The following is a 25,513-nucleotide window of genomic DNA, read 5'->3' as shown; positions in this document are numbered from 1 at the left end:
GCTGGGTGCTGAAGAACTGATTGGTGGAACACACTGTCAGTGTTCCACACTTCACCTCCATGTTTAATTTAGTGGCGTCTATGAACTGGTTTATTCCATTTCTACAAGATTCACTTGGTTTGTGTTTAGATCATTTGGAAAATGGAGCAAAAGAAGAGAAGCTATGAGAAGTGGACGACGACCACGAACATTTGACCAATACGCTCAAGAGAGCCTGGACCTCATGCACTGAAATACACAAAAACATGGTGCTAAAATGCACTTAAATACCCAAAAAATGTACTAAAATGCACTAAAATACACAAAAAATATGCTAAATATACAAACAATTTACTAAAATACACAAAATACATTAAATTGGATAAAAACTTTGCCAAAATACTCTAAAATACATAGTAAATATGATACAATCCAGAAAAATGTACTAAAACGCGCTAAAACTTAAAAAAAAAATGCTACAACACACAAAAATACACTTTTAGTGAAATACACAAAATTATGCTAAAATACAAAAAAAATATATAATACACGTGCTAAAATACACAAAAATATGCTAAATACACACAAAATATGCTAAAATATACAAAAAATGGTACAATACACAAAAATACACTAACATGCACTAAAATACACAAAAACTTTGCTAAAACACTCTAAAATACATAGTAAATACGCTAAAATACACAAAAATATACTTAAATGCACAAAAATACACAAAATATGCTAAAACACACAAAATACATTTTTAGTAAAATACACAAAAATATTCTAAAATACACTAAAATTTACAATACATACACTAAAATACACAAAAATGTACTAAAATGCACTTAAATACACAAATTCATACTGGATAATAAACCTGGAACAAACAACAACATATGATCAAAAGAAATTCAGCTGGAAACGACGAGTCTGATCTGAATACATGTTTGTAGAACTTTTAGGTGGAAACAACACACAGATTAATAGGCAATTCTTTTACCAGGTAAATAAATTCCTGGAAATTAAAGTTCCTTGGAATGTTAATCGCAATGGGGCTATTTTCGACCCATTTTACTATCCGTTAGACAAACATGGGAAAAAGAAATAAAAGTTGAGTTTGTACTTTTTAGTGACATCTGTCGCTCTGTGCTCAGCCTTACCTATGGGGGGGTGCTAGAAATACAAACCTACACTTTAATACTGTTAGAAGATGGAAAAATGTAAAAAAAAAAAAAAAATTCAAAGTCATTTCAGATGTGGTCTAATATGGTGGATTAAACTGATATAATGGCTCATTCTAAGGTTCACATTCATATATTCATGTGATTTTATGTAAATGAAAAGTGTTGAAGTCTGATCCCAAAAGCGTAGTGATAAAACTAAACCTCTAATATTCAACGTTTTCTGTTTAAGTAAAGTTTGTCTGTTTGCAGTGACGTCTCCTGTTTTATTAAATAAACTGACAGTAAATGACAGGAGACGCAGGAAGAAAAGGGACAGTGACGTAAAACTAAAGTCCAGATCACAGATGAAACCAGTGATTTAATGAGTACATGAAGAACACGAAGGCGCCTGCAGAGGAAAGGCATCCTATTGGATATATTCCATTAAAAGCTGTCGATCCCTGAGGGGACGGTGGATTGGAAAGGATTAGACTCTGAACAACAGGGGTTTTATCGATACTCGGCTGCAGACACTTCATACAGGATATGATTTAGCAAAACCAAAATGGATCCTGGTTTATATTATTAATAATGATCATGTGATTAATGTCAGAGCAGAAAAGAAAAGACAGATGGACACGTCCTTTATGGAGTTTATTTACTATAAATACATTCATAGAAATAACCCTAAATGGTGTTCCTCGTTTCTTTTTTTGGCAAATTAATAAAACTCGCTGCCATAGATTATATATAAAGATGAAGACCAGGTGGAGTTTCCTCTAACTGTAGAAAAATGAAGCTAAAATCCTGCACAGATGTGATGTTGATTAGAGAAGCACAAGGACGTCCTGTTAAATGGACGTCTGATTGGTTTGAATAGTCGCTTTTCTATTGGACATCTGCGCAAGTTTACAGACGTTTACTAAATGTGGAAAAAGCAGAGGTGCGTAATATCAGTTTTTCCATTAATTCACAAATGGGATGATTTGTTTATTATCACGAGATGTCATAAGAAGTCATTCCATAAACATGGTGACGAACATATATATATATCAAATATATACCACATAACAGATATATCATACTCTATACTCTATAGTACTCTATCCTGTACTAACTTCGAAAATGATTGGGTTTCCTGGTGTGTCCACACATACCACACCATGTTTGCTTTAAAACTCTTCTTCTTCACTTGTTGTAACGTCCATCATCCATTTTGTTTTTTGTTTATGTGACTCTAGCTGCAGAAAAAGGTCTTTCCATTGCAGTTTTGTGCGATATGCCAACTTTGCTACAGCTAAATAACCACCTCTTGCCAGTGCAAAAACTTTTCATCAAAAACAAGAGTTTTGTCAAAGCTGTGGTTTTTCCATTAGGTAAATTAGTTGTATTTGCACAATTTAAGAGTCAATGGAAAAGCAACGAGTGATTTGGAACAGTGATTGGTCACTGAAGCTGTCAGTCAAAACTCTTTTCAGACAGCGACATGGAATCTACCTGAAAACATCAAACTCCAACACCTAAAAGGTAAAGGACCAGAGCAGACCCTGTCCCCAGGGCCAAACTAACACATGGAAGACATGCTAATCTGGGTATTAACCCTTCAGTGCACCTTGTATCATATATGATACACACACATCAAAGGCCTATAGTTACTGCACTAATTGCTAATTTAAGACCTTTTCTGCTTTTTTCAGTTATTTCAAAATATATCTTTTATTTCGTAGTCAATTTTTCCATTATTTTTACAGATGTAAAAAATTTTGTACGAGCATTTTTCCATCACTTTTTTTTTACAGATCTTTTTAAAATTTTGTACCAGAGTTTTTCAAAAATATAAAACTTTTACTGAAACATTATATTTGAATTAAGCTTAGTAACTAACATATGTTTAATTTACCTAATCTAAATTATCTATTAAATTATTTATATGAAAACAATCATAATCGCATTAAATTTAACATACCAAATAAAGTGCTAATTAAATAAATATGTTTGATTTTATCGACTATTTTCATTTCTATTTTTGAGTAGTTGTCTTAGGGGCCCCTGTAGACTGTTTTGCCCAGGGGCCCATAATGCATCAAACGGCCCTGCCTGAACCCGGTCTACCGACCCCTCTGTGTACCTGGTTGTCCCTGCATGTCCACTTGCTGCTGGGACTTGCTGCGTGAGGACCGGTGGGGGTCTCCCTGCCTGGAGGACCGCTGGCCATGGTGGTGTCCGGACGGATCCCGGGAGTACTCTGAAGAGTGGTATCCTCCGGACCGAGATTCGCCGCGTCGTCCCGAGGAGGAAGACCTCCCAGATGGGTCGTGGCGCATGGACGGGTCTTTGGGGTGTCCTTTAGACGACCTCGAGGACCTGGGCTCGTCCGAGTGACGCGACGAGGACGAGTGGCGGCTGGAGCTGCCGTGATGCCGGTGGTCACGGGACGAGGAGTGTCGCCCGTGGCCGTACTCGTCCTGCGGCCACAGGTCCTCCTCGGGGGGTTCGTCGTAATCGTGGTAGGTGTGTTTGACGTGTCGACTCCTCCCGGACGAGTGGCTGCCATAATGTCGAGAGCTGGAGCGCGGCTTCTCAAACCAGTCGGTCTCTTCCTGGCCCAGATGGTAGGCTTTGGAAACCGAGAGCAGATCACAGTCAATCTCCATGTCGTTTGGAGACAGCGGCATGCAGGCTGAGAGAAGGAAGGAGGCAGGAAGAAGAAGACCAACGGCATGCAAAAGAAAAGAGTGGGGTGGAGAAGACACAGGAAGAAAGGCAGAAAATAAAAACCAAAGATTTACATCCATGCACAATACACTACACGTCGTCTTCACGCATTACAAGACAATGTGAACAAGATATAACGAACACTGCAAAACTGTCCACGTTGGCAGCTGATTTTAAATCTACAAAGTCCAAAAAGAGATGTAAAATGACTGCCTTGAAAAAAGAATGTTAGACCAAATTTAATGGTGGAAATGAAGAAGTACTTTCACTGCAGTACCAATGTTTTGATGTGTACAAATTTTGGCTTAAATAAAAGTGTTTATAAGTATAAAAGTATCTAAAACTGACGCTACATGGACACAATCCAATGCTTAATTCTCTTACAGGTTTATTTTTTCTTTACAAATAAAATCTCAAAGGTAAAAATTCTGAAGTAATACTTTGAAAGGAGCACTTTAGGTGATTTACAGTAATTCTGAACTGTTACTTCAGTAATAATTTCAGTTCAGGAGTTTACCTTGGATGGATTATTTCTACACTGTGGTATTTTGACTTTTATTTTAAAGGATTAGTAAAGGATGTAAGTACTTCTTCCACCTTTCTTAAAAGTGTAAATACATAAATTGCTGCGGGGCTGTTTTGCAGTGTAATCAAAGCTCTCTAAGATGAAAACATGTAAACAAGACATCAACAGCAGAGACATAAGTACAGATAAAACCCTGTAAAGAAAACACAATGCATCAGTGACGTGCAAAGACCTTCCGTGTGAATCAGAGTGTAGCGAACGGAGAAAACGACCACGCCGAAGAACCATGCGAGAACTGGACAGACAGACTGACGACTGGACGAACAGGCGGAAGGAAGGACGGACGGACAGGCAGGCAGACAGACAGACAGCAGTCCACTTATACGAGAGCTCCAAGTGACTCTCAGGAAGAAGAAAACATCAGCATGCAACCACTAGCTCTGTCTCTTTTGCTTTCTCTTGCTTTTTTTCTAAGCCTAGCCTCTGGGTGGGTGGGGGACGTTTAGATAAACGGTGGGGGCAGTAGTAGGTAGTGAGACTGTGGGCATTCAGCTCCCACAATTACCTTCGCTGTCTGACACAGCGCAATGATAATCGTCAATAATGTACGTATCATCCGATTTGTAGACATGAGTCCGAGGAAGGTCCCGTATATGGTCTTGTACGTCTGGCAGCGAGTGGCTGGAACCATACTGGCCGTAATAGTAATGATATCTACTGCTGCGACTGTCGTACGGGTCGGGACCTAAGCTTGAGGATCGCCCAGAACCCATAAACCTCCCCAGGGGACTGAGTGGACTCTCCTCTTCAGAGTACTGCCGGGTCGGGTGGCGTCCCCGGCTGTAGCCAGATCGGTAGGAGCGGTCATCCCGTTCGTAGGATCGGCTGCGGTACCCAGAGTAGTCCCTGGATGAGATCTTGTCCATGCCGTAACCATGGGAACGGGAGCGGCCGGTGGAGGTGTAGTAAATGCGATCGTCCTCCTCGATGTAGTGTCGACCACCGTGACCGGTGCCGCCCTCGTAAGTGCTCCTCTTGAAGCCGTAGTCCTCGATCAGCTGGCGCCCTCGGATCTGGGAGGAGGGGTACGTCCCCCCAGCCACTGTGGAGTAGGCGGCCAGGTCTGCCTCCACGTCCCGAGCCTCCTCGATGGGGGAGAACTTGGAGATTTTCTGCTCCATGGCCCCCAGCTTCCGGTGCTTGCTGCGCTTGGAGGACATGACTGCAGGAGCCAGGAGGCTTCTGGAAGACACCGAAGGTTTCTGTACCCCGGAGCGGAAGCTGCCGTGTTTGTAGTCGTAGTCATAGTAATAGGAGAATCCCCCACCCATGCTAGCGCTCACGCTGCTGCTGCTGCCCCCTAGAGGTCCGTGCCTGTAGCTGCTCTTACCCCTGCCGTGGTGGTCGTACAGCTCTTCCTGCATCGCTGCTTCCTCCTCTGGTGCCCTGCCGTAGGAGGAACTGCCAGTTCCCCCACGCGTCGTGCCGCTGTGGCCATGGATGTCGCCCGGGTAACGCCCACTGCCGCCATGATGCATCATGTCCCCTGTCGTCGTGCCCAGCCCGTCTTTTGCCGTCAGCTCGCTCACGTCATCAATCATCATGTAGTTCCTTGGGATGTTTTGCTCTAAGCCCGGAGCCCCGTACATGGCGTCCGCAGTGCTGTAGGTGGATGGACTGTCGACAGAATGCCCGTAGGAGACGGTGGACGTGTACTGTCCGTAGGAGCTGGCTGTAGTGGTGGTGTAGCCGTAAGTGTTAGCTGTGGTGGTGGTGTACTGGCCATATGAACTAGCTGAAGTTGAAGTGTACTGGCCGTAAGTGCTGGCTGGCATAGTAGAGTACCCGCCATAGCTGCTAGACACCGGCGCTGAGCCATAGGGTCCGTATGAGCTGGCCATGGTTGTTGTTCCGGTGTACTGTCCGTACGACGCTGCTGCACTAGAGTAGGTGGCGTCCTGAGCAGTGGTGGTGACGACTACTGTGGGGTTACTGATGGTCTCGTAGTTGGTGGGCATCTTGTGCTCTAAATCGGCTAGTGAAGTCTGCCTGGGTCTACCCGGGTGGACTGTCAGGATGTCAGCTTGGGGCTGCCCAGGATACGGGGTGGTCTGGCTGGGGTAGGAGGACACAGCACTGGGATAGGGTGAGCTGTGGGTGGGGTATGGTGGCTGACCAGGTGGCGCAGGCGCGAAGCCGGTGTGCCCTGGCTGGGGCTGGGGCTGAGGTGCAGCTGGTAACCCCAGGTCTGTCTGGGGGTATGGGGGCTGGGTTTGGGGGTAAGTATGGGAAGGATAAGAGGTTTGAGACTGGTAGGAGGGTCCAGGAGGGAGGCCGTGGCTCTGGAGGGGCGTGGGCTGGGGCAGAGCCTGAGACTGGGACACTGTTGGATAGGGAGGCTGGTTGAAGGTTGAAGACTGGTACGGCACACTGGACGGTTGAGCCGGTGCTACTGGCTGGCTCTGGGGGTACTGACAAGACAGGAAGGATGAGGTGGGGGGGTACTGGGCCGCTGTGTTCAGGTCACTGGTAAACTGGCTGAGGGGGGCCGTGCTGGGCCTGGTTGTTAGGAGCCCATTGGTTTCATGTGACGCAGCTGCAGCTGCTAAACGGAGATTATTCAACTCACTGTCAGACATGTAGTCCCTAGTGTCCCCCATACACCTGAGGTAGGCGATATCCCTCCTCTCCCTCTCCTTCACCAGAGTCTCTTTCCTTTGGTGGATCCCCAGCTCAAGGTATCGGAGTTTAGCGTCAATCTCTTTTTCTTCTTCCTCCAGTTCAGCCTGTTGTTTTCTCAGCTTGGTCGACTCTTGCTCCACGGCCTTCAGCTCATGGGTGAGGTCTTTGAGGAGGCTGGCTTTGGCTGCCAGTCCAGATCTAGAGCTGGGCTTGAGGCTGGGCACGGAGGGCAGGTAGACCTGTTGGAGGGCGGGCGTCATCATGGGCAGGTGCGCTGAGGTGACGGTCTCATCCGGAGGAGGACTGGGCAGGGTCCGCTTGACCTTACGGAGCAGAGAGCTCTGCTGCAGGGCGGCCAACTGCAGAGAGAGAGAGAGAGGTAGAGAAGGAGAGGACGGGAGAGATGGACAACGGAATATGGGGAAGGAAAGGCAGCATGGGACGACCGGGAATGGACGGAAAAACAAAAGGAAATATGAAGAACCAGTGGAAGGAAAAGGATGAGGGCAAACAAATGTACAGTGACAAAACATCCATGAAACAGAGGGTGGAAAGAAATGTAGAGAAAATAAGGAAATGCAGAGATGATGAAGTCATGGAAGGATATGTGACAAATAAAAGAGGCATGAAGAGGAAAAGCAGAGAGAAAGTCACAGAAGATGAAAAGAACGAAGAGGATGTAGAAGAAAAAAAAGGACAGGATTAATGGAGTAGAAAGAAGTGAGGAGGAGGAGTAGAGTGAAAGCAAAAGGACAAAATGGTGGAAACATGAGAGAGATTAGAGAAGAGGAGGAGGAGGAGGAGAAGGAGGAGGAGGAGAAGGAGGAGGAGGAGGAAGAGAAGGAGGAGGAGGAGAAGGAGGAGGAAGAGAAGGAGGAGGAAGAGAAGGAGGAGGAGGAGGAGGAGAAGGAGGAGGAGGAGGAAGAGAAGGAGGAGGAGGAGAAGGAGGAGGAAGAGAAGGAGGAGGAGGAGAAGGAGGAGGAGGAGGAGGAGAAGGAGGAGGAGGAGGAAGAGAAGGAGGAGGAGGAGGAGAAGGATGCACAACAGATGAAAAGAACAGGAGAAAGAGGAGGGAGGAAAACTCAAAAAGAGAAAAAAGGTCAAGGAACAGAAGAAACGAGGAAAGGACGCAACACCAGGGAAATACGAGGGAGACAAAGGAGACGAGGACACAGAGACGAGGACAACAGGAAACAAGAGTGGAGTTTGTGTTAGAAGACGTACAAACAACAGGACAATTAGTGTCAACACACACAAAGCATTGGTTCATGTCAGACAAATCTACTGGAAACGTCTGGAATCTGCACCTTTGATACTGAATGAATGTGAAACACACAGAGCCACAGAAGTAAACGGTGAATGAGTTTGTGAAGGTTCAGGTTCATACTTTTGTCAGCTGATCTACATGAGTATGAACAAACAAAACAGGTAAATATTATAGTTTTAGTCAAATAAGGAACAGAGGCTCATAACACTATTATTATAAACTATTATTAAATTGGTATGGACAGATATTACACAAAAACACCCTGTTGAAAACATGTTTTTTTTAAATAAATGAACTGGGATTCTAGTTCTGTTTGGTTCTGAACCTAATTCTGCCCACAGTGTGCTCTGAAACAAATGGAACCAGTGGATTCATCTGATCATTAATGGATCTACTACTACTACTACTGCTACTAGTTTTAGTTGCTTCTAATTGTTGTTAGCTACCTCTATTTTGTGTATAGTATATGTTGGTTTTTTTTGCACTGATCAGAAGAGTGCCTTGAATGTCGTCATTTTGTTGCCTTGTGCTAATATGATGACAATAAAGCTTCTGTTCTATTCTAATGTTGTTCAGCCTATGTGAATTCTAGACGGGGAGATGCATTTCCAATATATCCAAATTTTCGAGTGGCTTGCTTTCTGCAGGAGACTCCGATGAATCACTATAAAATTGTTCTTTAAATATAACAATGCGTTAAATTCAACTACATTTTTTGTGTATTGCCTCTGCTGGTGACGTTTGGTATTACACATGTTGCTGGGTCGCGTATCAGAAAAATAGATTTTTACTTCCTTTCTTTTTAAAAAAAAAAAAAAAATTATATTTAGACTTTTATGTTTTTGGTCTGTTACTTTTGAGTGTGTTCAGCTGGTTTATTCCTTTAACGGTGGGGAGTGGGAAGAGTGCACAAAGGAGAATTGCAAAATGTAAGATCCAATATCACTAAGTTTGTACTGTATCTGGATGACTTTCTTTTGTGAAATAAAAAGATATATATATATATAAAAAAAGACAACACATCATGGCGGCCAAAGCGTCTCAATGCATCTCAATGCATGCCCTTGTGTTGACTATGAAACGGCCCTTAAAGTCCAACATATTTACATGTTGTAGTTTTTATATTTGTATCCATCTTCTTATTAAATAAATGAAGTGTAAAATAAATTGTAGGTTGCTGCTCATAGTGTTTGTATGCAATAAAGTGGTTCTGTTTGGAAAAATGTGTTAACAACAGAATATACAAGTCATTTACACATTCACATAAAACATTAATGAAATCATAAAATAAAACCAAAACAAAGGAAGTGAATCATGAAAGGAACAGTTTCAGTTTCATAGTCCATTCAGCTCTAAAGTCACAGACAAGAATCTAAAGAACATAAACCTAAGATTAACTGTCGTTCAGACCAAATAGTATAACTTTCTTCAGTGAATGTTTGTTTCTTAATTAGTTTGTTCGACCTGCGGATGAATGACCTCAGATAATAACAGCTACTGTGGTCACTTTAATGCACACTGAGAAGATGTAATTTGTTTATGCACAAATAAAACTAAAAGAGACAGAGAAACACATAAATATGCAGATAAATATCACACACGCATTTCCATTTACAAACGGCGCTCACCATTAATGGAACATTTTCTGATGATTAATACTTGAATATAGTAAAATAACATCTTTCCTAATTAGATGAAACTGCAGAAATCTGAACGGACAAACACCATTTAATCCTTTCAATTAATTAACGTAAACTATTTTGTCCAAATATGCTCTAATAAAAGAACAACCACCGTGAAGAGTGTGTGTTATAATTATATGAGGGATTGGATGTAAAACTCAATCGAAGTATATAAATATTACTCACATTAAATATAGCATTAACGAGTAAATTAAACATTTGTTACACAGTATAAATGTATATAAGTCAAAGAAAATTTATAATTAAAGCATTAATTTAAATAAACATATTAGTTGTTTTGTGATGTTAATATATACTAGATAAAATAGAAAAGATGGTCAATTAATTGGTTAATATGTATGTAAGACAATAGGTGTATACATGAGAGTACTATAAGTGTATACATCTGAACATAAATACGTATACAAATTCTGAGTGTGTAAAATTAGTTATATAATGTACGGAAGAGGATTAGGGCCACTGAAAAAAAAAGGTCCAAATTACTGTATGCATTTTTTTATTATTATTCGGTGAAAAGTCAGAATTCTGACTCTAATCTCAGAGTTCGGACCTTTTTCTCAGAATAATACAACTAATAATAAAATAATAATAATATGTATTGGACCTTTTTTTTTCCCCAGTGGTGGTAATCCTCTTCCGTATATGATGATACACTTCTTTGTGTGAATTTTTTGTTGTACTTGTTTTCTGTTCTTTCTTTTCTTTTAAAATAAACCACAGTTTTAATGTTAACCCTTAAAGACCCAAAAGTATCTACTGATCTAAAACGTCTAAGAGCTTTTGAACCACTAATCCAATGAATACAATGAAATAATTCAGTTAAAAATGCAGTTTGTCAGTGTTTTAGCAGCATCTCATGCATCCATAGTGTCTGTATTGAACATGGAAACACCATCGGCCTCTGTAACGTGTGTTCAACGATAAAAAACACAGTCTGATAAATGACAGTGATTGGAGACGCCTGTTTTTATGGAGAACTGAAGATACATTTAGCTGAAAACGTAATTTTTTAATTCAATTTTCTGTTTTGATATAATAACCTTTGAATCTATTTTGAGCTTTTATTAACACCTACATGGTCAGTAAATTAAATACAGAAAAATACCTGATTTTGCTCAAAAAATGCAAAGATAATATTTTAATAAACTGTGATAAATCAGTTGGAAATGGTTAAATATAGTGACAAATTCCTTAGGAAGTCACCACAGACATAGTCCTGGGTCTTTATGGGTTTAACTATTAACCTCCTGTGCTGTTGTTGTGATGGTAGTGTCTGGTGGGCGTGTCCGGGGGTGGGGTTACCTGGCTCTGGAGCGCTTGTTGTTGGTACAGGGTCAGCCTGGCCTTGGTGTGCTCGTCCGTGGTGGGGCTCAGGGGTTTGGGGTCTGACATGGACCTCTGGGTGCTCTTGATGGGTCTGGGCACCGACGGGTGTCTCTGCGGCGACTCGGCGGTGTACGACTTCTGCTGAGGCGTGACGTGGGCCTTGTTGAGCCTCTCGCTGGACAGGGAGGTCTCCAGCAGGCGGTGGGGGGACACCGGGCTCACCGGCGAGTACAGGACCTGGGGCGACTTGGGCTGCTGCTGCTGCTGCCGGATGATGCTGGAGATGGACTCGTTGTGGAGGTGGTTGTGAGGCTGGTAGTTGATGTCGAGCGGGTCGGGGCGGCGGCGTTCGAACTTGGCGGCGTTGGCGGCAATCTGCTGCTGGCGCTGGTGGGTCAGGAGGTCGGCAGAACCGGACTGCTGGGTCCCGGCGCTGGAGGAGTACGGGCTGACCGTGGTGGGCACGCTGAGCTGGGGGGCCACGACGCCCTGAGACTGGGCCTCCGGGTCCGTCTGACAGGCCAGAGACTGTCCCTTCTGGGTCCGCTCAGGTCCGGAGATGTAATGCACGATCTCCACTTTATTGGGGTCCGGGACCGTGACGTGGATCGCCGGGGACACTCGTCCTAGGTGCTCCACCTCGGTCTGGCAGGACATTTCCCTGATGGTCTGGATGGCGATGCTGGACGACACCATCTTGGACGGGTCGGTTTTGGTGTCGGTAGATGCGGTGGCAGCGGTGGCGCTGCTGCTGACGGCGCCGCTGGACTCGGCGTGTCGGGAGAATCTGGAGCGTCTTCGTCGGACCGGCTGCTCCGTCTCAGCCTTGTCCTCGTCATCATCGGTCTGGACTGAGCAGTCGACACTGCGGCCCCGCCTCCTGCTGCGGTGACGCATCATGTACCTGTGACAGGAGACAACAGCGACTTAAACTCCACAACGTCAGTGAAGTGGAAACGAAACGATGTGTTAATTTTTAACAGCAATAATAAGTACAGGTTAACCAGGTTTAGACTGAGGGCGGGTCAACAAGTGGATGCATCTGAATGGGTCTTAGGGCCTGATTTAATAAAGGTCTGCATGTGGAAAAATGTGAGCAAACTTGACTGCGCATGCAAAAATAGGACCAATGGCCCTGTAGCTTACCAGCTCTTCCTATGTGTTATAATGGGGACATTTTTCAAAGTTGTGTTGAAGCTGATTTACTAACAGGACGCACCGAGGGTTGTGTCTCTGAAATGGACAAAACTCGTGCAACTACACTTTCAGTCACTGGAACTAAATATAAGAGACTCACAATCATATTCCTCTTTCAAATCACAACTTAAACATTGGATGAAGGAAAACCCAAGCCTGTGAGCATCAGTAGATTGTCCTCACTGTGTTGCTCTGCATGTTTTTACGATGTTTTGCCCTTTTGTCAACTGTCTTTCCTGTCACCTGCCTAAGGACTACAGATGCAAATTAGCACTGCTGCTACAATCTGGCATATTTACAGCTGCAATTGTTGTAGATGTTCATTAATATGCACTGTTCCTAATAAATAAATTAATAAATAAATTTAGTGTGTTTGCCTTGATGAATATGCAATATGGCTGTTTCTGCCAGAATGTGCAACATTATTAGGAGGAGTAGATGCAAACATTTATTTAGTGTGTGAAATGTTATTGACCAAACCTGAAACTGGTTGCAGTGGTTGATTTTGCGTCTATACTTATCACGTCTTAAAGGCAGGTTTGAACTGGAACAGCTTCACGCTAAACTGGCTGCAGTTATTGTGGCGAGGAGGCAGAGCATTGGCCCAACCAAAGGCAAAGCACAGAACCGATCTGCTCTGATCACATCAACATTTATGGAATGATGGAAGAAAATTTAATATAGACGTATGTCCTACCCACAATGCCATTGGAGAACTTTTAGATCAGGGGTCAGCAACCTTGGTCCTCTAGAATTACTATCTTGCACGTTTTAGATGTTTCCCTCTTCCAGCACACCTGACAGTTGTTATCAATCTTCTGCAGAACTTGATGATGGGCTTATCATCTGAATCAGGTGTGTTGGAAGAGGGATCCATCTAAGAAATGCAGGATAGTGGCTCTGGAGGACCAGGGTTGCTGACCCCTGCTCTGGCTGAACTAGGGGATGGTTTGGGTCCAGTCACAGGAGGACTCATCAATACCTACTATGACTAAACTCCTCCATCAGTACATTTACGTCCGGATCATTCCAGTCACTGTTCCCATTAGTGCTGGTGTATCCCAGAGCAGTTTTTACAGCGTACTGTCTCCATGACAACAACCAGTAGTGCATGTAAAATCCTCATTTAAGTAGACTTTGACCTGGTGTCATTTGCACAGAAAATCTGAGTTGATCACCCATGACACGCAAAACAACAGGACATACATTTTTACCACGAACAAGCAAATTTGTGCCCGTTATTTGCGATTTTAGTAAATCAGGCCCTTGATGTTTGAATCTGAAAGAAGCATTGACTACACTTTATCACAAACATCTGAAAGGAACTAAAGCCGTCAGTAAACGTAATGCAGTAAAAGTCCAATGTTTCCCTCTGAGATGTAATGGAGTATCAGAGTAACACTGCAGAAAGTGGAAACACTCCTGTAAATGACAGGTACGTCCAGTGTCGTGAATGAACTGACTGGTACCTCTCCTCTCCGTCCTCGTCGTCCGTCTGCACACAGCTGTCCACGATGCGGCGGGGGGATCCGTAGAAGACCACCCCGTCCCCGTCCAGACTGTCCCTGCTCAGCCTGGTCATGGAGCTGTGTTTCCTCATGTTAGTCCTGGTCTCCATGTGCTCGTCCTGGCTCCGAAGGCAGATCTCCGACGACGAGTTGGGAAGAGACCGTGAACCCATGTGAGAGTCGACGTACGGGTGGAGAGGCTGTCCGCTAACGTCCAGCTGCAAGAGATCAATCAGATTAGAGCTGGTGGTTAGGGGAATGTGTACCCTTAACCCTCTGGTATCCCACCCAAAGGGCCGTAGTAATGTCACAATATTTTTCATATAGTTTGTTTTTACTTTCTTTTTTTTCTTTATATATATTTCATCATCTTGAGCCATAAACAAAAATACCAAATACTAACTTAACCTTCTGGTATGTGGATGAGAAAATTATACTTGGCACACTTTGGGTTTCATGTTATAGAAGTTCCTATTATTTTTCATTATATGTTTTAGGTCAGAATTCAAAAGTTGTTCATTTTTGCGTGATTTAAAAGTCTGACCCATCCACTGAAATCAGCACACATAAAAGTCTCTTTTTCACCTCAAAAGATAATCCTGACATAGAAACTCAGTTTTAGCTTCAGTCTCCTTAAAAGTAGCTGAATGTGAGGAGTGAAGGACAGTCAAACATCTATTAAAATACCAAGAAATCTGTACACGGATACACATTGAATTTGATGGCTGTGAGAAGTGATGACTAATGGGAGGTCAAGTAGTTTTGGCTTAGCTTTTGAAAATAACATAAGTTTTGTTTGGATGAATTTAAAAGCTGTTTTAAACCATACAATTTGACTGTATTTTATTAAAAGGGCCTTGGAGCTGTGTAAGAGTCAGACTGGGTGTAAACAACAGCGTTGTCCGCATAAAAGTGAAAGTTAGCATTAGAAACATTTTGAGGAATGTGGTTGATAAACAAAATAAACAGGAGAGGTTTGAGGACTGACCCTTGTGGAGCTCCCCAAAGTGGGATCAATAAAGTCATATATTGATAATTGCTGTAACTCAGGGGTGTCAAACTCATTGTAGTTCAGAGGCCACATTCAGCCCAATTTGATCTTAAACAGGCCGGACTAGTAAAATAATAGCCTATAAATAAACTTCAAACTTCTCTGAATGTTTTACTGTGGAAATTTCGATGCGTACTCCACCATAAACTATCCATTTGTTTACAAACAGAGCCGGTAGCTCACTCGGGCATTTTTTGAAATTTGTCGTAACGTCCATTGTGGGAAGCAGAGCTCCATGCAGACGCAGTAGCAGCAACAACAAACATGTCGACCACAATGCACATTGCGACAAATGTCCGAAAAAGCCCAAGTGACGTACTGGCTCTGTTTGTAAACACGTGGACTGTTTATGGTGGAGTACACTTCGAAATTGTTCACCATAAGGGAAAAGATTAAGGTGTGTAATCACGGAAAGACTTAAAGATTCGTGATACTTAGGCTATGATTCGGGTTTAATAGTTTTGATGAAAAATTGGTGACAAGAGTCATACGCAGCTTTAAGGTATTAAACCCTGATTTGAAATTCAAGACTTTTAAGACCCCGTGGGAACCAAGGTTATTATCATTAACGAAAACTAACGAAATGACGAAAACTAGAATTGAAAAAAACTTTTCGTTAACTGAAATAAATAAAAACTATAATTAAAAGAAAAAAATGATAACTAACTGAAACTGTATTGTGTTTCCAAAACTAACTAAAATGTATAAAAATTATGGATAAAATTCTCTTCGTTTTTGTCTTTGTTGACGTCAGATTGATACGAAAGCGATTTATTTCGATCTAGCAATTTTAGCCAGCAGCACCATATGGTACTTCACGGTCCGTCACTTCTAGTTTAGAGTTGGTTTCTCGTCCCCACTCTACCTGGAAACATGGAGACTAAAGTTGGGAGAAAGCAGCAGAGTCCTGTATGAGATTATGTGAATACGACGGTGAAGAAGATACAAGATACGACAAAACTAAAATTACTACTAACACTAAGCTAAAACTAAGTATTTAGAAAAAAATGAAAACTAATAAAAACTAGCAAACCTGCTCTAAAAACAAATTAAAACTAACTGAATTAAGAGAAAAAAAAGCCAAAACTAAATAAAACTAAACTATAATGAAAAATCCAAAACTATTAGAACCTAGGTGGGAACCCTGGTTTGACACCCCTGCTGTAACTGGACTAATTGTACCTGGATATGAAATGACTGATGTGTAAATGTTGGGAGGGTAATAATAAAACTGTTAGAAGTACGTCAGGTCAGTCATCACAGCAGAAGTAAAGTGAGAGAATCTGCCTTCCTGTATGTTCCTTCATTGTGAACGACTTGTGGCTGACGGCTGCAGCCTCCGTCGCCAACGCCAGCTGACGCCTCCACCTCTGTGCTCACCTGAACGCCCTGAGCGGCGGCGGCAGCTGCGGCGGTTTTCTGCCTCTTCTGCTCCTCAAGCTGCTGCTGGAGCTGCTGCTGCAGAGACTGGATCTGGTCAAGCTGAGACTTCTGCTGGGCCAGCTGCTCTCTCTGCAGAACAAGTTGTTTCTCTCGTTCTTGCTGCTGTTGCTGTAAAACCTGGAGCGTGTTGTTGTTGTGTTGGAGTGGACAACAGAAAAAGAACAGAATGGAACCAGGTACAAACAGAGGGAAAAGAAAAGACGAGGAAGCACGGGATAAAAAGAAGAAAGAGAAGGGATGTGTGGGTAAAATAAATGATGAAATGTGGAAAATGACAGATAGTGAAGACAGAAGACAAGACTGTTCACTTTTTCACATCAAATTGAATAAAAAAAACATCAAAAATGCCAAAAAAGTTTCCTGAAACTGAACGTGACATGGGGTTACTGCTGATGGATTAGTCTTAAAAATGGTTCAAGTTAGTCTAACTAGTAAATACAACAAAAACCACAAGTAGAAGCGCAAATTAAATGAAGTGCAGCCTTCAGTCCAGTCATGTAATGCTCATAAGAAAATATTTGATGCATTTTCTTTGCTGTGTAAATGAAAGGCTGTTGCGACGGAGGAGTTAGGGTTCTGCTTGTACTGGGGGGGTATGAGATGCATATTAATCAAGTCATCTCTGGAGTAAATCATTCTCATTATGAAAGGCTTCCACACCTGTTTAACAGAGTTAACTTGAAAGATTTTCAACTGCTTGTTCTATTAAAAGAAGAAGAAAATTGTCACGTTAGCCCTTCCTTTAACTTCTAAGAACATCTTCACAAGGCGACTAAGAGCTGAGAAAATCAACTTATTAAAATATGTACTCGCTATTGATTAAACCAACATGGGATTCAATATTGTTGCTATGAATCAGACCAACAAATACACTACAGAACTGCTTTTCAATTTTCTTTAAGTATAAATCACACAAACAAATGCATATTGAGCATTTTCTGTTCCACATACAAACATGCACACATCATATACAGGAAATGTACAGTAGGGTTAATAAGAGCATGCAAAGCCCAAATATAACCACATACAACAGGCTGATGCGGTGTAAACATCTCCCTGAAGAATCTGAACTAGAGACGACATTGAAACACCGGACAAAATGTATGGACTCGAATCAGAGTCAATAAGATTCTGAGCAGGTCTGTAGTTGAAAAACCGGTGAAATAAATCTGCATTCGGAATTCATGTTTGATTTATATTTGTCAAAAAATGTGTGAAGCATCTGGTTTTTAATTGAACAGTTGGATAGTTTGTGCTCATTGTCCAATCAGATTACAGAGTCTTTTTCTTACATATTTCAACTTCTCATGCAGGTTTTCAACTATAATCTGTGAAATTATTTGTGAATATAAGCTCAAAATTTTACTATTTCTACATTTGGTCCGTAAAAATGTCCAGTAACAGTGTGTTTACATGGACTTGAGTTTCCTGATTATGACTGGGTTTTGTTTTTTTTGCAAACTGGCTTAAATAGGTCGACATTTGAATGCTTTTTCCGTCTAAACTGCACAGGTATTTGTCATGTGTGATTATTAAAAGAGTCAAAGGCTCCAGGAGTGACAGGTTTGTGTTTCTGTTATATCACCTGACTTGGTTTATCAAGTTCCTAAACTCAGGGATTGATGTTTATAGAGATGCACTGACTGTGAAATTCGATATATTTGTTATTGTTCATTTGGGAAAAAAAAAGTACTTCACAATATTTTTTACTAAGAACAAATTAAATCACAGAAATTTCTGAAATTCCATGAATACAACAGATAAATGTTGTCCGTGGTCATCAGTGAAACCAACAGGGCCGATATCATCTGATGCTGATGTTTGATGCATCTGTGCATCCCCCGACGTTTACACATGCAAATACAAAAAACAATAATTACTGGGATATAAAGTCCACGTAAACACATCTACTGTCATGGGCTTTTGCAGGTACTTTTTAGGGACATGCATTTAGAAACATGCATAATATACTTTGGATAATTTCATAAAAGGATGCGTCTCGTAGAGAAGGTCCTTTACTGGTAGCACAACAAACAAGTGACACTGAGGAAACAAAAATTCTAATAAAATTAAGAAAACAATAAATATCACCACAAAGAAAACAATGATTTACACCACAAAACACTAATGCAAGAGCACAGAACATTCAACAATGCACCAACTGCCCAATCCCACTGCACTGGATGCGCCTCCCTCTACCTGTTCCTTGATGTTCTGCAGCTCCTGTAACTCCCTCTGCACCAGAATCTGCTCCTTCTCCCTGTGAAACTTCAGCTCCATCCTTTCTCGCTCCAGCTCCTCGTGCAGCCGAAGCTGGCGGAGTTTCTCCAGCTCTACGCGTTCCCTCTCCATCTGGAGGAGCTGCTCCTGCTGCCGGTGCAGCCTTTCTGCCTCAGTTTCACCCTCCTTGTGTATGGCGCCCGGAGGAGGGAACGGAGGAAGACCACCTGGAATGGGAACGCCGCTGGAAGGGGCAGAAGGGCCGACTGGAGGCTGGGTGTAGCCGAGCGTGCTGGCGGCAGCTGAAAGTGGGTAGGCGTGGGCTGCTGGAGGCGGCTGCTGGGCGCTCGTTACTTGTTGCTGTTGGCTGTTGAGGTGAGCCTGCGACAGGTTTATCGGCTGCTGCTGCGGTTCTGTTGGGATCACAACTGTTCCTGGAGCGGTTGTCACCTCAGCGGACGTCACTGTGGCGCCTTTACCAAGGTAGACTGGTTCATCTTGGACTACAGCGCTAGAAGTTGTCATGGCGACAGACACGGGTGCACTGACTGGTGCAGATGTTGTTGCAGCAGCCGGTGTCGTGGCAGTGGCCGATGTTGTCTGCAGAAGTCCTGGTGCCGGATAACGGACTGGAGCTGGTCCAGACAGAGGCATCCTGGGGCTCATTGGCAGTCGGCTGAGACTCGATAGGGGCACAGGTGTCATGTTAGCGGAGGGGTAGGGCCTGTAGACTCCTCTCAGCAGTGGGCGGAGCACAGATGCAGGCTGAGTGGTGATGGGAAGCGTGGAGGCAATTGGCGTTTGGATGGTGGAGTAGATCATGCCATCAGAGGACCTGATAGCAGCAGGGTACATTGCTCTAAGACTGGCCTGTCTCGCATTGATCAGATTGGTTAGAGCTTGGTTGTGGGAGATTGGCTTTCCGTCGAGTCCAAAGAGAAGGTTTGATCTCATTCCAAGACCTGCTGCAAATCTAGGGGTCCCAGGTGCTGCTGGTCTACCCAAGCTGCCATACTGCATCAAGTCTGGGTTGCTTCCATAGCGATCCATAGAATTGAGTGCTGCACACATGCGGCTGATCTCTCTGGCTGTCGTAGCACTATATTGAGCCAGATTAGCCTCCTGGAAGTTAGCAATGTCTCGAGCAGTGTATCCATAATCTGAACTGATGTTAGACAAGGAGTTATATCTCCTTATAGGCAACGTTTGAGCTGCAATGTCTCCTCCATGCCGTAAATCTGTGTAAGAGCCATACATATATCCTCCATAGCCTTGTTTCATTCCAGTTAGATCTACAAGGTCTCCTGTCGGCTGAAGATGTGGTTCCAACTTGGAGTGGTAGGATTGTAGCCCGGCTTCAGCCAGGTTTGTATCGGACATCGAAGGCTGAAGCCTGCCAGGGTATGGCAGCGTGTAGGCCTTACGTCCATCCATTGGATACTCATGGTACCTTCCAGGATGTCTTTCTGTGTCTGACTCGTATGTAAGAGGTGGAGCAGAAGGAGGTCTTATGCCTTCTTGCTCCGATGTACCGACACAGCTTCCACCAAATGGAAGTCGGTAAACAACATCACAACAAGCTGGTTGGTTGTCAGGTTTGATCTGGCCTCCAGTCAGATCCATGGCATCCTGCCCTTCTTCTACCTTCACTAACTGGGTCACAGTTCTGGCCTGCTCTGGTCCTGAGTCCATCTGGACTACCATGCTGTGTGGCGATTTACCCCCAGGCATCAAACCAGGAGGACTAGTTTTCCCTTTCAGCTCAACAGGACCAGTTCCATACAGGTCTGGGTTAATAACAGGTGACACAGCGCTGACCACCGCTGAAGCTGTGCTGGTCTGGCTCACAATCAAGTCCTTTTCAGCAAAGGGGAGATCTGGCCGGTGAGGTTGTACCTTCCCAAAGCAGTTACCTGTTGCTGCTGCTGTTGCATGTGGTGGTGCTGCTGCAACTGTTGCTCTAGCAACTCTTGTTGCTTCTGCAACTTCTCTTGTTGTTTTTGGAGTTCTCTCTGCTGGATACTGAGATCCTCCAGTTTGGCATCAATTTTAGGGATTGTAGGATCAGTCGGAGGTGGTTTGTTCTGAGAAAGACACACAGCTGAGCCCATGCCCTGACCGAGATCCACACGGTTTTGAAGTGGATCTCCGTAGACGGTTGGTTGTTTGGGCTGGGTCATGAACATGGAGGCTGCCACAGTGACACTCACAGTGGTCGGTGTGGTGGTCTCCTGGGCATTCAGATTCATAATCAGTGGTTGTACAATTGTTGAATGTCTGCTCCCCTCTGGTCCACCATGATATTTCCTGCTTTCAGTGGCCAAAGAGGTGAGATCCATCCCCTGGTCAGTTATGATAATCGGAGCAGGTTTAGTAACTGTTCTGAGGTCCACAACACTTCCACCTTGTATCATCTGGCCCTGCTCCACCCTCGAGGTGCCTGGGACCGTGGATATGCGGCAAAGGGAGATGTTGTCCATTGACATTGAGCCCCTTGTATAAGTGCTGGCTGTGGTGATCATACTTGTTCCAACATTGACTTTCTCCACTCGTTGTGTTCGGTAGAAGCTGCGTGTTGGAGATTGCTGATATGGTGGCGTGTCTGGTGGGCTGCCACAGGGAGAGTATGTTTCAAATGTCGATTGCCGACTGAATCGGGTCGGTGAAGACAGAGGAGACGTAGCAGTGTTTACAGTCATTGGCCTAGCCGGGCTTGCAGGTGGGGAGTATGGTGTTTCTTGGGAAGACTGTTGGCGATAGAGCCGAGGAGATATCGATCGATGTGATGTTTGAGTTCCCTGAGCCATCACCGGAGATGTTGGCCCAGAACCAGCTGAAGTGGAGTCCATGCGCAAAGCTGAACTGAACGTTTGTGTAGAAAACTCAGCTGTGGCCCGTCTAGAGGGTGAACGGGTGGGACTCTGCGGTGGCGGTGATGGAGAAAGAGGAGGACTGGTGCTCCTGTAGTAAGTTGTATACTTTGGAGAACGTGGCTCAATGATTCTTTCCGCAGAAGATGTTGAACTGTCTCGCACTTGGACTCCTCTTGTTTCCCCAATCCTTCTGGTGATCACCTCCCTTTGGCTGTAAGCTTGGGTAATCTCTGCAATTTTGCTGCAGACACTTGAAACTGTAGCAGAGGATGTGGGAGTACCATCCCTCTGTCGGCCATATATCGAAGACTGTGTAGATGTCATAGTGTGGCTTGAGCTTGTCTGGGAAATGGTGACTGCATCTCTGGCGTAGACGCCATAAGCTGCGATGGTGGTGGCAGCTACAGTTGGAGTGATCCCATTCTTTCCTGCTTGGCTCTTTATCCTGTCTTTATGTCCGTCCTTTGCAGAGAAATGTTGCGTTACTCGAACGTCAGGGATCCGCCCTCCTGTCTCAGCGAAGGAGACCGGTGCTGAGATCTGAGTCGGACTGGTTCCTGGAGTCAGAAGAGCATTGCTTTGCTCGAGTAGCTTAGCAAAGGCTGATCCGGTGTCCAGGAGCTGCTTGTCCGGGTATGAGCTTTCAATCTCAATCTCTACTTGCTCGTCAGTTGCCTGCTGCATTTTGGTGATGTTCTGAGAAGTCTGACGGATCTCCTCATAAATGTCCGTTTCTGTCTCTGCAGCCTCGTTGTCATAACCTGTTTGGTCTTGGTCATAGTCATAATCGTCGTCATAGCCTTGTCCGTTAACGTCTTCCTCGTAGTACTGGCCGTGTCGTATATGTTGCTGCTGCTGTTGCTGTTGCTTCTGTTGTTTCTGAAGCATCTCAGCCTTCCTCATCATCTCCTCATACACCTCTTCTGCGCTCTTCAGTGGTTTGGAAGTTGACGACGGCGCTGTTGTGGTTGTTGTAGTTGATGATTTCTCTATTGGGGAGTACAGGGACATGAAGGTAGGCAGGTTGTACTCGCTGCCAGACTTGTAGAGTTTAGACTCATATCCTTCAGCCTCTGAGTCCAGACTCTGAGGCGAGTATTCAGAGGCAGATGATCGATGGAGTTCCTCCATTTCTGCCGCTTGCCTGAGCTCCTCTGTTGGGGAAGCATCCTCAATAGGCGAAAGGTTGCTTGGTGGTGTCTTGGACCTCTCTCGACGCCTCTGGGCCCTCAGCTCCTCTTTATCCCTCTTGGTTTTTCGAGCTGTGCTCCTGATCCTCTGCTGTTCCACCTCCCTCATCTTCTCCTGCTCCCTCAGAAGCTCCTCTTCCTCTCGGAGCTCATCCTCTTCAGATGAATCTTCGATGGTGGGAAGGAGTGGGCCATGGGAGCGATGCCGGGCTTTCCTTTGCTGCTTGGCCTCTTCCAGACGTTGCCTCCGGCTGGGGCTGCTGTCGCTGTCCTCTTCCATGGAGGAGATGGAGGTTGGAGATTGGCCTGAGCCGTATGAGGAAGAAGTGGGAGGCAGAGTGGAGGAGTAGTCACCTCTGGAACGTTCTTCGGGAGATCCGGTCAGACTCTCCATCTCCAGTTCTGGTTCCCGGTCCAGACTCAAGTCATTTTCGTTGCTCAACTCCATGTCTCGGCTGTAGCTGTTGGTGTTGTTGAGTTCAATGGTTTTGAAGCGCCTCAGGCCTCCTTGCGATGCCATCACATCTTCCTCACCCTCTTCCACGGAGCCCTTGTAAACATCTGTGGAGCTCTTCGTTTCCTCCTCAAAACTGCTGGAGTGATGCTGAAGCCGCCTCTTTTCTTTCCCTGAGTCCGAGATGATGTGCTTATGGTGGCTTTTCTTAGGTTTCTGGTAGCCGTATCCTTCGTCTTCCTCGTCGTCTTCCTCCATCTCCTCCTCCTCTTCTTCCTCGTTGTCTTCGTCAGCGCTCATCTCCATTATCTGCCTCCTCATGAATTCTTCGTCGGTCATCTCTGTGGGCTCGACTTCTTTCTCTTTCTTTTTCTTCTCCTTCTTCTCCTCTTTTCCTTCCTTCCTCTTGCTCTCCCAGTCTCCTCCATCCTCTTCCTCCTCCAGGATGTCCTCCAGTTCCTCGTCGGAGTCGTATGCGTCCGGTGGGATCGACAGGGAGCGTGGACGTTGCTTCCCCCTGTCGTCCAAGTCCCTGTCTCGGTGTTTTCTGCCCCTTCTGTCCGGCTTCTCTTCAGAGAGGCTCTTCTCCAGCAACGGCCTCATAGAGCTTTCCAGTTTGGTGATTTCCGAGGGGCTGGGCGGCGAACCCCGGCCGCTGATGCCCCTCTCGCTCAGCTTCATCTCCTCTTCTTGGATCAGACCTGTGATTTCGCTGTGGGAGCTGGAGATGCCGTCGGACGAGTATCCGGTGTCGCTGAGGCTCTGAGGGCTTCGTGACAAATCTTGAGTGCTGTTGTTCTTTGTGTCCTGAAGGAAGTAGAAGAAAGACAGAAAAATCAGTTAGTCCATTGGAAGAAAGTTTTACGTAAAAAGTTTATAAAGTGAGTCAATTTTATGCATTCAACTTAAACCCGAAGAAACAAAGAATCAGTTTCAGAACTTCCAATGAAAGGAAACTTGTAGAAATAGAATTAAAGCAATTTTTTCCACTAATTACTTTCTTTTCTAGCAAATATTTTCAAAAGTTTATAGATTTGCAAATATTTGTTGAAGAAAACATACATTTTATTTTTAACACTAAATATCACCATCAACATTTTTTAAGGATGAAAGTCAACATTTACTGAGATTATTTTTTTGAAAAGAATGAGAAGAAGAGGAAGTGGAAATCAAAGAGGACATTTATCTGTTTCCGTAAAAATGTTTCCTGTGCACATGAAACACATTTAAAGGATATGAACTGTACTGTGAAGGTTAAACCCTGCAGACAGTAACAGGTTTGTTCATGTAACTGTGCATCAGTCCTGGTTTTATTTAACTACTGTAAAACCTGTGTACCATGATGCACTGCTGCACAATTAATCCGATTAATCAAACATTTCTGTATTTTCTATGCTTGTTTAACCCTTTCATGCATGAATTATATATTTAAAAAAATCTACAATTTTTAAGATTGATTTTATTTCCCAAAATTAGGCTAAAGTTGAAAAGCATTTTCAATAACTTGTGCAATGACTTGTTTTTACCTTCCAGTACTCTTATTATTACTTTTTTTTCTGATCAGTACTCTATTTTACAAATGCATATTTGTGTTTGTCTGTGCAATAGCTGTTTTTATTTGTTTTTGCTGTGTTTATGTTTTGTTTCTGTTTTTATTCATGTTTTTTTCCAACTCTGTGACTCCAATGTATCTATACTGCGATATATCTGTGCGAATGGCAGATAAAATTCTATTCTATTCTATTCATTTTGAATTTTTTTAAAATCTTTTTTAAATATGGTTTTATTAAGAAGATATTTAAACTCCTCAGACCCAGAAAAGTACAAGTTTTGACTTTTTAAAAATTACATAATTGCCTATATTGGAAACATCATGATGCAGCAGTTTTGTCAGATGCATTTTTTTTATTTTATGGAATGTCGTTTGTGGTGGACCATTGCTTTTTTTGTATAAAGCTGTGAAACTCTTGCCCACAAACAAGGACAGGAAACCCATGTCTGGGTCTGAGGAGGTTGACTTTAGCAGATGACAGATCAGTCCACATTCTACAACTAAGATAATCTTTTTGTTCATTGTATGTTTGAGGGTCTATACAGACTGCCCCCATGTGGTTTGGAGAATATTGCCTTTAGAAGCCTTTGGAAAGTGAGTTAAACTGTGTGTCCATAAATGTGTCCTATGTGTGGATGTCAGGCATGAAAGAGTTAGG

At 43.7% G+C, this 25,513-nt stretch overlaps 1 protein-coding gene across 1 annotated transcript in view; it reads right to left on the bottom strand.

Moving 5' to 3' along the window:
- The window catches only part of bsna (bassoon presynaptic cytomatrix protein a), a 210,243-nt gene that overhangs the window by 27,233 nt on the left and 157,497 nt on the right, over positions 1–25,513 (bottom strand). The window contains 8 exon segments of the mRNA XM_030138868.1: positions 3,277–3,765; positions 4,955–7,430; positions 11,344–12,271; positions 14,034–14,290; positions 16,504–16,683; positions 17,227–17,268; positions 18,766–20,648; positions 20,651–24,110. Of these exon segments, the coding sequence (XP_029994728.1) occupies positions 3,277–3,765; positions 4,955–7,430; positions 11,344–12,271; positions 14,034–14,290; positions 16,504–16,683; positions 17,227–17,268; positions 18,766–20,648; positions 20,651–24,110 (9,715 nt within the window).

The sequence above is a fragment of the Sphaeramia orbicularis genome, chromosome 7 (assembly GCF_902148855.1).
Source record: "Sphaeramia orbicularis chromosome 7, fSphaOr1.1, whole genome shotgun sequence".
Lineage (NCBI taxonomy): Eukaryota > Metazoa > Chordata > Actinopteri > Kurtiformes > Apogonidae > Sphaeramia > Sphaeramia orbicularis.
Note: the sequence above shows the minus strand (reverse complement) of the source record. Positions and strands in the feature narration are given on the sequence as shown.